Raw genomic sequence first — 13827 nt, 5'->3', positions numbered from 1 at the left:
TAATGACAAATAAAGTTTTAAAGCTGTATTTAATAAATAGATATGTAAACATATATTGCCGTCGGCCTAACAACCAAGCATTCTACATTTTCATTAACCTTTTAAACAGTATTGTTGTAAATCTCATCAATTATTGTTCATAATTTATGATTTTAAATGGAAACGCCCACGGGTATACACATTTTATCATGCAAATGAAGAATATAATCGGCTTGTGTATGCTCTATGTCACAGTGTTATCAGGAACACAGCAAATTGTGCAAACAACTTTAGATTTAACAGTTTCAGCTTCACAGTGCATTAGGCCTGGCGTTCAGAAAAAAAGTGATCATCTCATAAAAAAGATTAAATTTGAAGAAAACATCCGTTACAATACGGAAATATACCGTTAAATTAGGACTATTACATGTACTTATAGCCATGTTTGTTGATTTAATACTGATGTACGAATGTCAAAAACGTGGAGTTTCTCATGCAAACAGAAATAAGTTATTGTATTTCCGATTTCGCAACAATGAGGTTGCAGATTTTTATGATTGGTTGTCTGTACATCAAAGTAGGATCTAGAGTCGATAATAAATCCAATTTATTAATGAAATGTCGCTATTTCTGTATTAAATGCAGCTTTAACATACCTAATACTGTATTCTTAGAAATTATCATGATTTATGAAAATATTATAACTCAGTTTTCGGGACAGAATATTTACTGAGTCACTAGGCATGCCTAATGACAGATCCTGTAACACATTTTTTATGGTTTTATATCATAAATATGATACTCAAATGATGATTTTTTACATTATTTATTTATTTATTTGTTCGTTCGTTTGTTTGATTTAATGAAACTATTGTATACGTAAAATGTGGTATCCTGATTTGTTTGTTACATATATAAATATGCTGTATTGTATATGATGCACTTTGTACAAGTCTTAATAAAGTATCTGTTCTGTTTTGTTCATAAAAAGATCCACCACTAAGACTAAGACCTTAAATATAAGTCGAAAACGATTACGTTTACATCATACGGTCATACCATTATGATACAATGAGTTGTGCAAGTTATTATTTCATTTTGCATTTATTTGAATACTGAGTAATGAAAATGGGCACGTGAACGTTAAAGGGACTACACTGAGGTGTTTTGACAATACGGGGCTTGAAATAATTTTCCGACATTAATGATTGATTAATGATGTAGGTGTATACCTTTTTACTCATATAACAATAAGAATAGCAAAAAATACGATTTCTAATTTATTTCTGATTATATTTCTTACCTATCTTTTGCATATCTTTCTATTTTGAGCACCCCAGCTTTTTTTTTAAATTTTTATGTTTGTAGGCTTTTTGACCTCAGCGGAGTTCCTTTACTCCGAGTAACGTATAGTGTTTAGAGGGTTCAGGTTATGAAAATGGATAGTTTGAAATACCTGGTACATGTATAGGCTTAATATAGTATATTGTTTACATATTGTTACTTTTTGTAACAAAGACAAAGCTATTCTTTCCTCAAGTGATAGGCACGTAATGTGCTCCGAATTGAAGTCCGTGTTTGAGCGTTATAAAGCTCATGACTAACCTTCCTAAATCAGGAAAAAAAATACAGTAAACTTATTTCTGAGGCACATGTCTTTAATAGATCTTTGATGCATTAACGTTCATTTCAGTACATATTTCTTATTTAGAGTAATTTCAATTGGGTGGGGGGATAAAAGGGGAAGTTTTTGTATAGAAAACTTAAAAATAACATATAAACCAGTTTTACTTCGGCAGAGTATCTTTTTTAAAAAATATTTCTTGTTTTGACTCAAAACACGATTATAACCGGCGTGCGGTCTACGTGTACTAAGCAGGATTTGTTATGTCGTCTTTCTTTACGAAAAAGTGTACCTAGCTTGATAGTTATACGAGATATTGTACGTGACAAAGCAGGGTTATTGCGCCTCCACGGAAATTGTCATTATGAAAACAACAACAACAACAAAAAATAAAACAACAAAACATTATAAGATACATCATTTTTTATTATTTTAATGTGAGATATGTGATTAGTTATAATACAAACTGTTTGTAACGTCGATTTTCATTGGACATGCGTAACGAGTATATTATTTCTAGTCAGGTAATATAATCTTACATTATATTTCTAACCGTTAATATTGGATCAAATAACCGGTCATATAACTCGATATAATAAAGTGTTTAAACAGGTTATATGGACCAGTATAACCAACAGTTACTGTAAGTTTGCATAGTAAACATTCGTTTATACATAGCCATATATCCTTTCTACTTTGCAACGAATCTATAACCCATAATTTCTTCCTTTAATGACAAAAAATGGTATAAGAATTATAATTGTGTGTTTATTCTGTGCCTGATGAGGATCCACCCGCCCTTTCAGGCACTGAGAGTACGGATCCCAGACCTGTCACCAGTCATGTAATTAAAGGATATCATACGCCAAAAAGTGGCTTATTAATTTTGAATCAGTAATTCACTAACTTTTAACTTGATATGTACTATGCAAGTCGATTTTTTGTTATGTTTACTCTTTTTGATTATAATTGATACATTTCTGCAGTCTTTATATGTTTCGACCGTCTCGACTGTCTAATAAAAATTGATGTTACAAACGTGCAATATTGTAAGTATGAGAGAAGAGACATAATTGTAGTAAAACATAAATGTAGTATAAGCAGATAATGTATTCAGGATACGAATGTGAAATAGGGAATCTGCACAATTCAGGCGATTTTTATAATCTAGCCATCATAAGTGCAGTTGCACTGAGCAAGATCATTCAAACTTAAATGTCATTGCATACAATGCTACGGACAGAGCAGAAGATGTGGCTTTGAAAGCTATTGTAGAGGTCAACACAATAATAATAAAAATACGGGGACGTTTGAAGGTTGAAGTTTTACAATTTATAAAACTATACTACTTGCCGATATAAGTTTACAAGGCTATTGTTTGAATTAAAAAAAAAATCAAAGAAATCCATAAATACCATTATGAAAAAAAATGCTTATGTACTTTTTTAGTGAATGACAAATCAATTTAATCGTTTCAAAATCCTTCAAATAAAATTTTAATGTTTTGTTCCGTGAAATTGTATTCTGTTTACATACAATATTTATGTGTATATACAAATGATATAGATATTTGCGAGTATTGAAATAACATATTTTATACTGTCTTTATTATCCTATAAAAATGCAATATTTTATAAGATATTATAAGACAAGGCTTTATACTACCCTTTTTATAGTACTTTTTATTTTCTTTATTTTGTAAGTAAGATACTTTAAAGATCCTGTATGTTGTATTTAAGGTTGTTTCAACACTCAAGTGAAATTTTATATATGTATATAATTATGCTTCTAAAACAATTATCAAACATCGAAGAATTTGCTAAATATGTACTGCAGATATTTTTTAACACATTACATGTAATCATTTAAAATATGCATTCATTTCTTATCTAAGAATTTGACTTAGACTTTCTTTATTAATATGAAACGTCAATTCGCTAATATTTTTACAAATTATGCGTTTTGGAACTTACAACATTAATAAATCTTCATTTGAGCATTATATTTATGATATAAAAACATAAAAAATGAGTTACAGGATCTTTAACATTATTCTAAAATAACAGCGAGTATAAGGAGAAGGCAATTAACAAAGCTAAGATGTTCTGCCTGTCCGATCCTGTACCGCTGGTTTCGATCAATTTGCCATCAAATCCACATTCTGAAAGTATCCAAACAAATAAAAGGTAACTTAACAAAAAACAAAAAATAATAAAAAAATGGCTGATTGGTTGGTTGGTTGGTCGTGTTTAACGTCGTACCAACAATCTTAAGGTAATTTTCTTATCTACTGGTGGAGACGACCTCAAGTGCCCTTTCATGCATTATTTCAGGAACAATCGAACGGGCACATACGTAGAACTATTGACTTTTTGTATGTAAGCTAGATAGATTTCTCAACTGAAAGAATGTGCTCGCAACCACTGTGTGAGTGCTTTAAAGTCACCGGCTTTAACCACTCGGCTTCAGACACAAATCTTTGTTAAAATACATGTACGAATTATCTTTTTATGAAATATATTTTCAGCATAAAAAACAACAATTTTTATTGCTCTTTTGTCAATAGCGTTATTTATTCTAAATTGATAACTTAACGTAAATTTACATTACCTGGACCTTTCCAGGAAAACTTCATTCTGTCATCCGACATATCCATGTTGAAATGATATTTCAGGTCTGAAGCAATAATATGCCAGGGAAGTCCTTGTAGGTCAAGTTCACTATCATCAGAATCTATGTATAATATGAAATATTAATTTGATAAGAATGTCCTACCGAAGGCTGTCACTGTAGCTTTTTCAAACAGTTTTGTACCAGACAAAACACCTCACTGTTTTTGTATTCCATTTCATCTGAAATATTTTATCTGTGTGTCGATCGTAAAATGTTGTATACGATTATCATATACAGAACAAAAAAGTATTAAAAAACAGTTTCCATATCGTTAAATGTAGAAATATAATCTCTATTGAAAACTAGAATCTCGCGCGATCGTCAATCACCGTCGCATATTTAGAGACATTAATTTTGCATATGTAAGAAGTTATTGCAGGTTAACATTTAACCCGCTTGAACTCAAAGTCTTTGCCACCGTTATAGGTTATATCAATTGTAGCTCTTTTTTTTTATACATTTATATAGAAATCTCATGAACTCTTAATTGTCTGCCTTTATTCCTCTCTACCTTACTTCGTACTCCATATTCTTCTGTGGAGTAAAATACTTTTATGTAATACAGATACTTTTCGAGTAAGTAACATATTACTTGGTTGAAAATTCACATCTTTGGCTTATACTCCGTGGAAATTAAATGGAGGTAAAGAATGTCCACTTTGTGCTTCAAAATTTACTCTTTAAGGGCATGACTGGTGACTTGTCCGGGGTCAGTAAACGTCAGCGAAAACAAATTGCTGTGCCTTAACGCGCGGATGGACCCTCATTAAACATAGACTAAATACATACATATTACTTTTTATTTACTTGATCCTAACTGCAATAAGCCAAGCGAGACTAAATTTGGTTTATTCTTGCGGGTTATAATGTTTTGTAGTAAATTGTCAAGAGACGTTTTCATGAAAACCTTATGCACAGTAACGCTAAAACGGTTAAAGTTTGTTTGCACAAGAAAATCTTTTGATTTTTTTTAAACTTTATCACTGTGACGTAGCGCATACACGAGCAGATAATAGCCTTCATTTGCACGTTAAAATTCGTATACGAACTTTAGTGTTACAGCGGGGTTTTCCTTTTAAAAATAAAATTTAAGAATATTTAATGAGATTTATAACAACACTGTAAAAACTGAAAATAAAACTATAGAATGATTGGTTTTTAAAACCGACGGAAAAAATATTTTTACATATTTATAAAATGCAGATTTATTAAATTGTCTCCCTACCAGAGTATCTAGTTTTGCTAACGAGAAGATCAAGGTATCCCGTCGTGCATTTGTTGTCACTGTCGTACTCATAGCAAGAATCGTACCAGAAATACTTGTCCAAATCCTGACTGTAAAACTTCGCATCCATCGTTGTATTTACACCTATAATAATATATAGTAGCACAGATATATAAACAAATCTCGCAAAATCTCGCGACATATGATAACTTGCGGGAACACAATTCCGCCGATACTAATTTTAACTGTGTGATGTCACAGTCTCTTCTCCATCTTATATTTAGCTCCATGATAATAGTATACCTATAATGGTACCTTCATTGATTTATCAGATAGTAAAACATTAAATACTACTCTAAATTCGTTTAAATAAGTTCAAGATCATCTTATATATAATATAGCATTATATATAAAAAAGAGTTTCTGGGAAATGTTGAATTTTAGTAACGTTCACTTTGTGTACGTTTATTTCTGTTAGCACTTTCAATGTTAAAGCACATAATAACAATAATAAGAATAAGAATAATAAGAAGAAGAAGAAGAATAATAATATTTATACCTTGTGTATATGAAATTCACTCAGTAAACGTTTGATTTTGTGTTGTATATAAACATGAACATAAACCACGAATGGGATATACGTGTGAGAAAAGTTAGCATAGTTAAAATTCTCATGGACATTAACGAGTATTATCTGTTAATCAAAATGATAAATCATAACAAAATTCGAGTGATAAAAAAAGTTGTACATAAATGTTTAACGAATCTTCAAGTAAGATTTTTACCGTTCTCCTCCCCTCGATTGCAGTCTGATGTCTTCCGTTTGACCAACGTTTCGTAATCTTCGCATTCCTTTAAATCAGAATTGCTGAAAGGTAATAAGAAACGAAAATAAAAAATACGTATACTTAACATTTCATATCTGATCGTTGTTGTAATTGGTGTAAATTTTAAAGCTGTTTGTCTCCAGGTAACTGAGCTGAGGCAAATTATTTCAAGAAAATCAAACTTAAATAGAATGTACTGAGATTTAAGAAAAATCAAAAGATTGGACTTTAAGATAAAATTGATAATTGCCATGTGCATTAAATGTCATATGTTGCAGTAAATTCAACGTTATGAAATGGCAGTATTATAAAGATTTGTATGAGCGTTAGATAAACCAATGAAAATCAACGTTATAAAATTGAAGCATTATAAAGGCTTGTATGAGCGTTAGGTAAACCAATGAAAATCAATGTTATAAAATTGCAGCATTATAAAGGTTTGTATGAGCGTTAGGTAAACCAATGAAAATCAACGTTATAAAATCGCATGAAGATTTTTATGAGCGTTAGGTAAACCAATGAAAATCAATGTTATAAAATTGCAGCAATATTAAAATATGTGAGTGTCCAGATAAACCAATGAAAATCAACGTTATAAAATTGCAGCGTTATAAAGATTTTTATGAGCGTCAAGATAAACCAACGAAAATCAACGTTATAAAATTGTAACATTATAAAGACGATAGCACGTATCAGTTGTAACCTTTTTTTAATCAAGTTTGTTTGTATCAGTAGTAACCTTATTATCAAGTTTGTTTTGAGAGATAGCACGTATCAGTAGTAACATTTTTATCATGTTTATTTTCAGATACAGCACATATCAGTAGTAACATTTCTATCAAGTTTGTTGTCAGAGACTTACTAGCACATTAATTCTCTCTTGACGTTCTGGTCGGAATTGGGAGCATGCCATCTGAAGTTACATTTACCATACGTCTGTGTGAACGAAAACTGCGTGTAGTAAATCATTATCCAGTGTTTTGACTGCACTTTCTGTAATAAAGATTGTTGGCTAGTTATTTGTGTTTAATTTACATGAATATCATATGTAATTAAACTAATACTAGCTTCTACAGGCGGGGGACCTTAGTCTAAACTCGAAGTCCAAGAATATTGTATTTGGCTTCTCTTTACCAGCCTCTTTGAATATTGGAAATCAAACTACGTTTTTTTTTAATTTCACAAAACTAGTAAAATCACGCACTAATAAACTAAACAATTGACCACTTTGGAAAACTAATAATATGCCAATCACATCTGGATTATGCATTACCCCTTATTGAAGTTGAGCATCCAGTTTTGTTGAAAGACCTAGATCCTCGCCTGTTTCTTTATATATAATTGAAACATTTATATCAGAGAGGGAGTGCACATCAATGATAAATTATATTTTCTTTAGATCTAATATTCTTGATATAAGGACAGAATGCATGTCATGTTGTTGTTGTTGTACATAATTAGTTTTACATGGATTGTGCAGCAGTCTATAAGCTTATAGGCACACTTGCCAATCTGCTCCTGGAACCATGCAGCCATAACTGAGCAATGAGTTTAAAGTTTATTGCTTAAAGATACTTAGTCTTGCACCTTACGGGGTTTTATCTTAAGTAAATAGAGATCCTTATGTTACAAGTTCAACTCGTTAACTACTCGACCATGCCGCCACATGTTCTTTGTTTGCAATATAACAACTGTCTGCCTGTCTGCCCTACATTACTGCCCCTCCTACCTACCGATCGATCGATTGACCGTCCGACCGACCGACCGTAAACCCCGCATGCCCGCCCACCAAACTTACCTAACTACCTACCTACCTACCAACCTATCTACATACTTACTTTCTACTAATGCTAAAACATTCGAATTTTCCTAAAAGAATTGTAAAATTAGATCTATGTTGTCCTGTAACTTTATTTTCTTTCATATTAAACGTATTACAAAGTTTTAGAAAGAAAGATAGTATGTGTTACCTGAGTCAGATCTTGTAGAGTCACAACACCGCGGTCTTGGTTTGGGAAAATTGAACAAGATGGCGTCTCGTTGCATGTTTCACTTACTGCTGACGTCACAATTAAATGTCACACACAAAACCAGCACGCTACCAAGTTTTACCATTCTGTGTTTAGATCAAAAGAATTACATTGAAACAGTTAACTTATATGTTGTGTTTTAGATATAGAAAAGGCAGAAAAGGTCAAAATAAATTCTTTGTATTAACCCTTTACCTCATGTAGACGTATTTTTCGACCCCCCTTTTTTGAGGCCTCAAACAGTGAAAAAATACCGTATTCATGCCCAAAATTCTTTTTTTCGTTTAAGAAATGTTGATAAAAAAGTGATCACTTTTTCGGCGCCGCTCCCTATTTAAAAGGTACGCCAAGAAAATTTTTGAAATGTGACACGCTAAAAATGGCCTCAGGTCGAACGTAATGTAACATGTTACCAACGCTGAAAAGCCTTTTACTCCATATTAATCCATCGAGAAGTTGCAGCACTTTGAAATCAGTTTTGATGGGGAAAAAAACAAATGCAAAAAAGTGATTTTTGGCAATTTTGAGACTGCCTTCGTTGCCGTGGTAACAGGAAATTTAAGAATGAGAATGATTGTCCAGTCAACACTTGTGCCAAGTTTCTTTAGTATTGAAGCATTTTTCATAGTTTCATTGCAGTTTGAACTTCTTACAGGAGGCTTTACAATGAAAACGGCCATTTTTTCACAATATGCTCATGAGGTAAAGGCTTGATGTCTTTACCGAAAGATCTGAAAATGTATGCGCATGTTTTATTTATCCGAAGTAGTCATGCATTTGTAGAGACCAAATTGTTGCAAGACAAAAAAATAATGAAATAAGATAAAAATAAAAGAAGAAAATGGCGTCACACTGCCGCCACATATTTATTTTGATAAAATTGGATATCGGCTGTTTCACCCAACGAATGCATTGTACAAAATCTAGAAAGAGGCAATACAAGTGATAGAAAGAGCATCAAAGCACGAGCATCTGGACTGTACGAAGGGGCGTAACCCCCGAGTATTAATCAGATTGCCGAGTGTTTTGATGTTCTTCCTCTTATGTATCATAGTCAAACATAAAGACACGGTCCCTGTTGACCCCTCAAAAAAGTAATCAATGAATTAGCGTCTGAATATGAAATTGCTATCGCTTTCCCGTTTTCTGCCGTCACAATATGTAAACCCCAGCAAAAATGAGCCAATCAATTGGCCTGCTCTGCATCGCGGGTTACTAATACCTGCACCCCAGTTAACGCACTGTGCATGTATATGTATACGATTTAACTCAGACACATTTTCAACAGAAAGGTTCCAAAACTATGATACAGATATGAAAATGTTTAATTGGTGATGGAGTATCTTCCGAAGTTATCGAAAATAAAGTGTGAAATGATCAAAATCATAAAAAAGAAAAGAGAGTAAAAAAGAGTAAAACCCATATTCGTATTTATTACGAAATATATATTTCTTAAAAGTAAAATGAAAGAGACGATACGGATTATATTTCTCTATAGAAGTTATTTACAAAAATTCTTAATGTAATACATAAATTATAAACTTCATTTTGAAAATGATATAGTTTCATTTCATATTAAATATGATAGACAGGTTATCTGTATCCCACATAACTTTTAAAGTTCATATATTTCTACCAAACATAGTATAAAATATACAGTCGTTACAAATTTTGAATTAAATATCAGTCTTCTTTTTTCATTTTGATATACCGATGAACTAATAAAATCTCCAGTATAGAAATAAAAATAAAATCTGTAACTTGATATAATGTTCCCGACATTCGGTCGGTACAAAATTTAATTAAAAAAAAATAAGCATGCTTTAGTCGCTTTTTTCATGTTGATATACCGATGAAAAGGTGAACTTAAAACTCCAGTAGAAATATTAATAATGTTTTACCTTAATAAAATGTCACTGACAATCTCGCGGAACGTAGACATTGTGCACAAACGGGTTAACTGTTTATTTAGACGTATGTTTATGAATGATTTTGATGAAAATGAAGACAACATATATTTATTTCAAAGGGTCAGTTAACATGTTTAATTTAATTTCTCTAGCAACATTATCCTGCTTAACCAAGAAATATTTTTAAGCTCCTCCTACTTTAGCAGCCACATTTTCTAAGCTCCTCCTACTTTAGTAACAACAGTGCATGTTATGAAAAAATATCTCGGTTCCGTAGAGAAAATGTCCATATCGCCCGCATAAAACTAAACCACTCGAAACATAGAAAAAATACAACGTTTTTTTTTTAAATTATTTCAAAACAAATATGAAAGTTGAAGGTATTTTGCTTTAAAGTGCGCAAGCAGTCATAGAACTTATAGTATCAAGTTCTGCATGTATATGGTATATGTATACAAACAATTTCTAGAAAAATTAATTAAATGTTAAGCTTAAAAAAATGTTGTTACTTAAGTTCGAAATTTAAATTCGCCATTTTCAGAATTGACAAATTTGAATCATTTCTGTTTAATTTGACTTAGTTTGAAAATAAAGTGAAATGTTTGAAATTCGGCCCTTAAATAGTTAGTGAATAGTTTCCTATTCATGTACATGTTTTGTCATTTGATGAAGTATTCGTTTTATTTTTGTTCTTGTTTTTTTGTTGTTGTTTTATTTCAATTAATTAATATTTATTTACTTATTTATTTATTCATTTGTTTATTTACTGACTTAATCACCTATGTATTTATTTATTTATAAATTTATTTAATCATTTATCTATTTTTTTGATTTATTTATTTGATTTATTTATTTGATTTATTTATTTATTTATTTTTTATTTTTATCTATTTTTTATTTATATTTTTATTTATTTTTTATCTATTCAATTATTTTATTTATTTTTCTACTTACTTTATTTTTTTACTATTTATTAAGATAAATTTATTTATTTATTTAATTACTTACTGACTAACTTACTTACCTTTTTATTTATTTATTTATTTATTTATCCATTATAAATAATTGTTGTAGTAGGTTTTATGTGTGTCAAATATCCAACATGACAAAAATGATCGGGAAAAAAGGCCTTAAAACGAAAAATTAAACAATCTTGATTCTAAATGATATAACAGATTTGTTCGGTCAACTCTTTGGAAACCAGGAAAGAGTGTAAAGAAAAATATGGTAAATTTGATATGGTGGTTTATGTAATTAATGTGACCTGTATTGTCAAATTATAATTAAAACATAAAGAAATATTTTCTCATCATTATCATCATCGTCGTCGTCGTCGTCATCATCATCATCACAATCATCATCATCACAATCATCACCATCACCATCATCATCATTGTTATTTTTTTATTATTATTATTGTTATTATTATAATTATTATTATTATTATTATTATTATTATATTTATTATTATTATTATTATTATTATCATTATTATTATTATTATTATTATTATCATTACTATTATTATTATTATTATTATTATTATTATTATTATTATTATTATTATTATTATTATTATTATTATTATTATTATTATTATTATTATTATTATCATCATCATCATATCTAGCGAGTATATTTAAATTCCTAAATTTTTCACTTACCTGACGGGTATGGATGCTGTTTAAGTCATCTATTCCTGCTTTCTGATAAAACACATTTTTTAAAAGTAATTTTATATATTAACTGCGCTACTGACTGAAAATGAATTTATAGACCGAAACGAAACAAAATATAATTTAAAACTGTATATCAAAACCATTATTGTCATCTAGATTTAAATCTAAATGATTTATAACGAGCTGAAACGATGCTTCAAGTTTCATTTCAACAGCCCATCTTTATATTGTAATTTTTTTAAAGTAATTCATTTCATATTTTGTATCATATTTTGGAGACACTTCTATTGAAAATGTGCACAGAGTGTGTGAAAATGAGTATCAAGTGTATCAAACGCATTAACTATTATGATTATAATAATTAAGTGTTTTCATAATGGCCTTGTTATTGGACTGCAAACTATCATATTAGCAGTCAAAGGCAATTTAATAAAGGAACTCCACTGAGGTTTAAACATAAAATTTTAATTTTTCACACTGATAAACATGATCACTTAAAACAGAAATATAAATAAAACATAACCAAGAAAAAACAAGACATACATTGATTCTCAGTCCGATTTGAGTTAAAAGCGTTTACATGCTTTTCAATTTTAGGCCATTTTTTTACTATTATAATAGTTATTCTGGAAAAACTGAGCGAGCTAATGATCTTAGATTTTGCACAAAAGTTATAAGTATAGATCTACATCAAATGGAGTAAAAATCTAATAAAATATTTCCAGTACCGTCATGTCAAAAAACCTCAGTGGAGTCCCTTTAACTGACTACACATTATTTAAAAAAAATTAAGTACTTAGTGAACAAAAAATAGCTAATGTGAGATATTGCAATGAGATTCTTTTTTCTTAAAAAATGCCAAAGAAACCTACCTTGCAACAATCCAAACTGGTGACTTTTTTAATGAAAAAAAAAAATAAAAAAAAAAAATAAGAAAAACAAATTAATAAAAACAAATAAAAATAAAGAAAAAAAAAGGAAAAAAAAACCAAAAAAAAACAACAACAACACAAGTCAATTGAATGAAAGAAATATAAATAGATTCATTATAGCCAAGCTGGAGAGTCAATCAAAATTCTTGAATCTCATAATGACCGAGTTTTATCATGAGTTTGATACTTGTTGCATAATGGCCTTGTTTTAAGTTCATAATGCCGTGGTGAACTTCATATTAGCCTTACATTTTAAATGAAAACGTGCCTTATATTAAAAAGTTAATTAATAATGTAGTCTACAGTTACAGAAATGATGTTATGACGTTATGACATTAATGTTATACATTAAATAACTTTAAACAGCCTCCGGAATAAGTTTGCAAATCCGGAATTTTCGCTCAGCTACCTTTTTTAAATTGATTAGAGAAAAAATTTAAAGACCGGTCAATAATAGAAATAGAGTCAAGTAAAACCTGGCCTTTGAAATGACGATACCCTTAAAATTAAATGCAGGGGAGACATTCAAAGTTGGCCGTCCCATGGGGTTTTTCGATTCCCCAACTGGGGATTTGGTCTCCCAGTGGGAGTTTCGTGGTGTTTCATTTCCTCTTTACGAGAATGGGAGAAAAAAATCACGGGAGAATTAAAAAAAATTATTTACCATTATTTTTTAAAAAAATCACTAATCTTGACTTAAGATATTCCTTCCTAAAAATATAGATCGAAATATAGATATTTTTAGAATCTCCCATTTTCATTATGGGTGAAACGCACCCATGGGTGAAATCACCCATCTTAATAATGGGAAGAAAATCCTATTTTGATAAATGGGAAAAAAATCCAATTTCTTATAATGGGAGATAATTCCCATTCCTTGCAAATGGGAGAGTGTTCTATCTTTTAGGTGTGGCGCTTATAACATATAATACAAAATATACGAATAAA

General features: G+C 30.2%; 1 protein-coding gene and 1 long non-coding RNA gene across 2 annotated transcripts; both read right to left on the bottom strand.

The window, feature by feature from the left end:
- Positions 1-2889: 2889 nt before the first annotated feature.
- On the bottom strand, positions 2890-5640 carry LOC132721836 (uncharacterized). Its single transcript, XM_060706210.1, has 3 exons — positions 5502-5640; positions 4214-4336; positions 2890-3764 (listed from the first exon to the last, which is right to left on the bottom strand). The coding sequence occupies exons 1-3, from the start codon at positions 5629-5631 to the stop codon at positions 3658-3660; spliced, it is 360 nt and encodes a 119-aa protein (XP_060562193.1). The 5' UTR covers positions 5632-5640; the 3' UTR covers positions 2890-3657.
- A 638-nt stretch (positions 5641-6278) lies between these two features.
- Positions 6279-8441, bottom strand: LOC132721835 (uncharacterized). Its single transcript, XR_009624523.1, has 3 exons — positions 8299-8441; positions 7191-7321; positions 6279-6369 (listed from the first exon to the last, which is right to left on the bottom strand). It is a non-coding gene; the product is annotated as an uncharacterized LOC132721835 (long non-coding RNA).
- Between the last annotated feature and the right edge of the window lie 5386 nt (positions 8442-13827).

This window comes from Ruditapes philippinarum, unplaced genomic scaffold, assembly GCF_026571515.1.
Source record: "Ruditapes philippinarum isolate M1 unplaced genomic scaffold, ASM2657151v2 ctg9185_1_1_1_1, whole genome shotgun sequence".
NCBI classification, from domain to species: domain Eukaryota; kingdom Metazoa; phylum Mollusca; class Bivalvia; order Venerida; family Veneridae; genus Ruditapes; species Ruditapes philippinarum.
This window is presented reverse-complemented; position numbering and strand designations above follow the sequence as displayed.

Coding starts and splice junctions, on each gene's coding strand:
- LOC132721836 (XM_060706210.1), bottom strand. CDS start 5,631: ATGGATGCGAAGTTTTACAGTCAGGATTTGGACAAGTATTTCTGGTAC. Junction 4,337..5,501: donor TAGCAAAACTAGATACTCTG/GTAGGGAGACAA, acceptor TATTATACATAG/ATTCTGATGATAGTGAACTT. Junction 3,765..4,213: donor GTTTTCCTGGAAAGGTCCAG/GTAATGTAAATT, acceptor GGATACTTTCAG/AATGTGGATTTGATGGCAAA.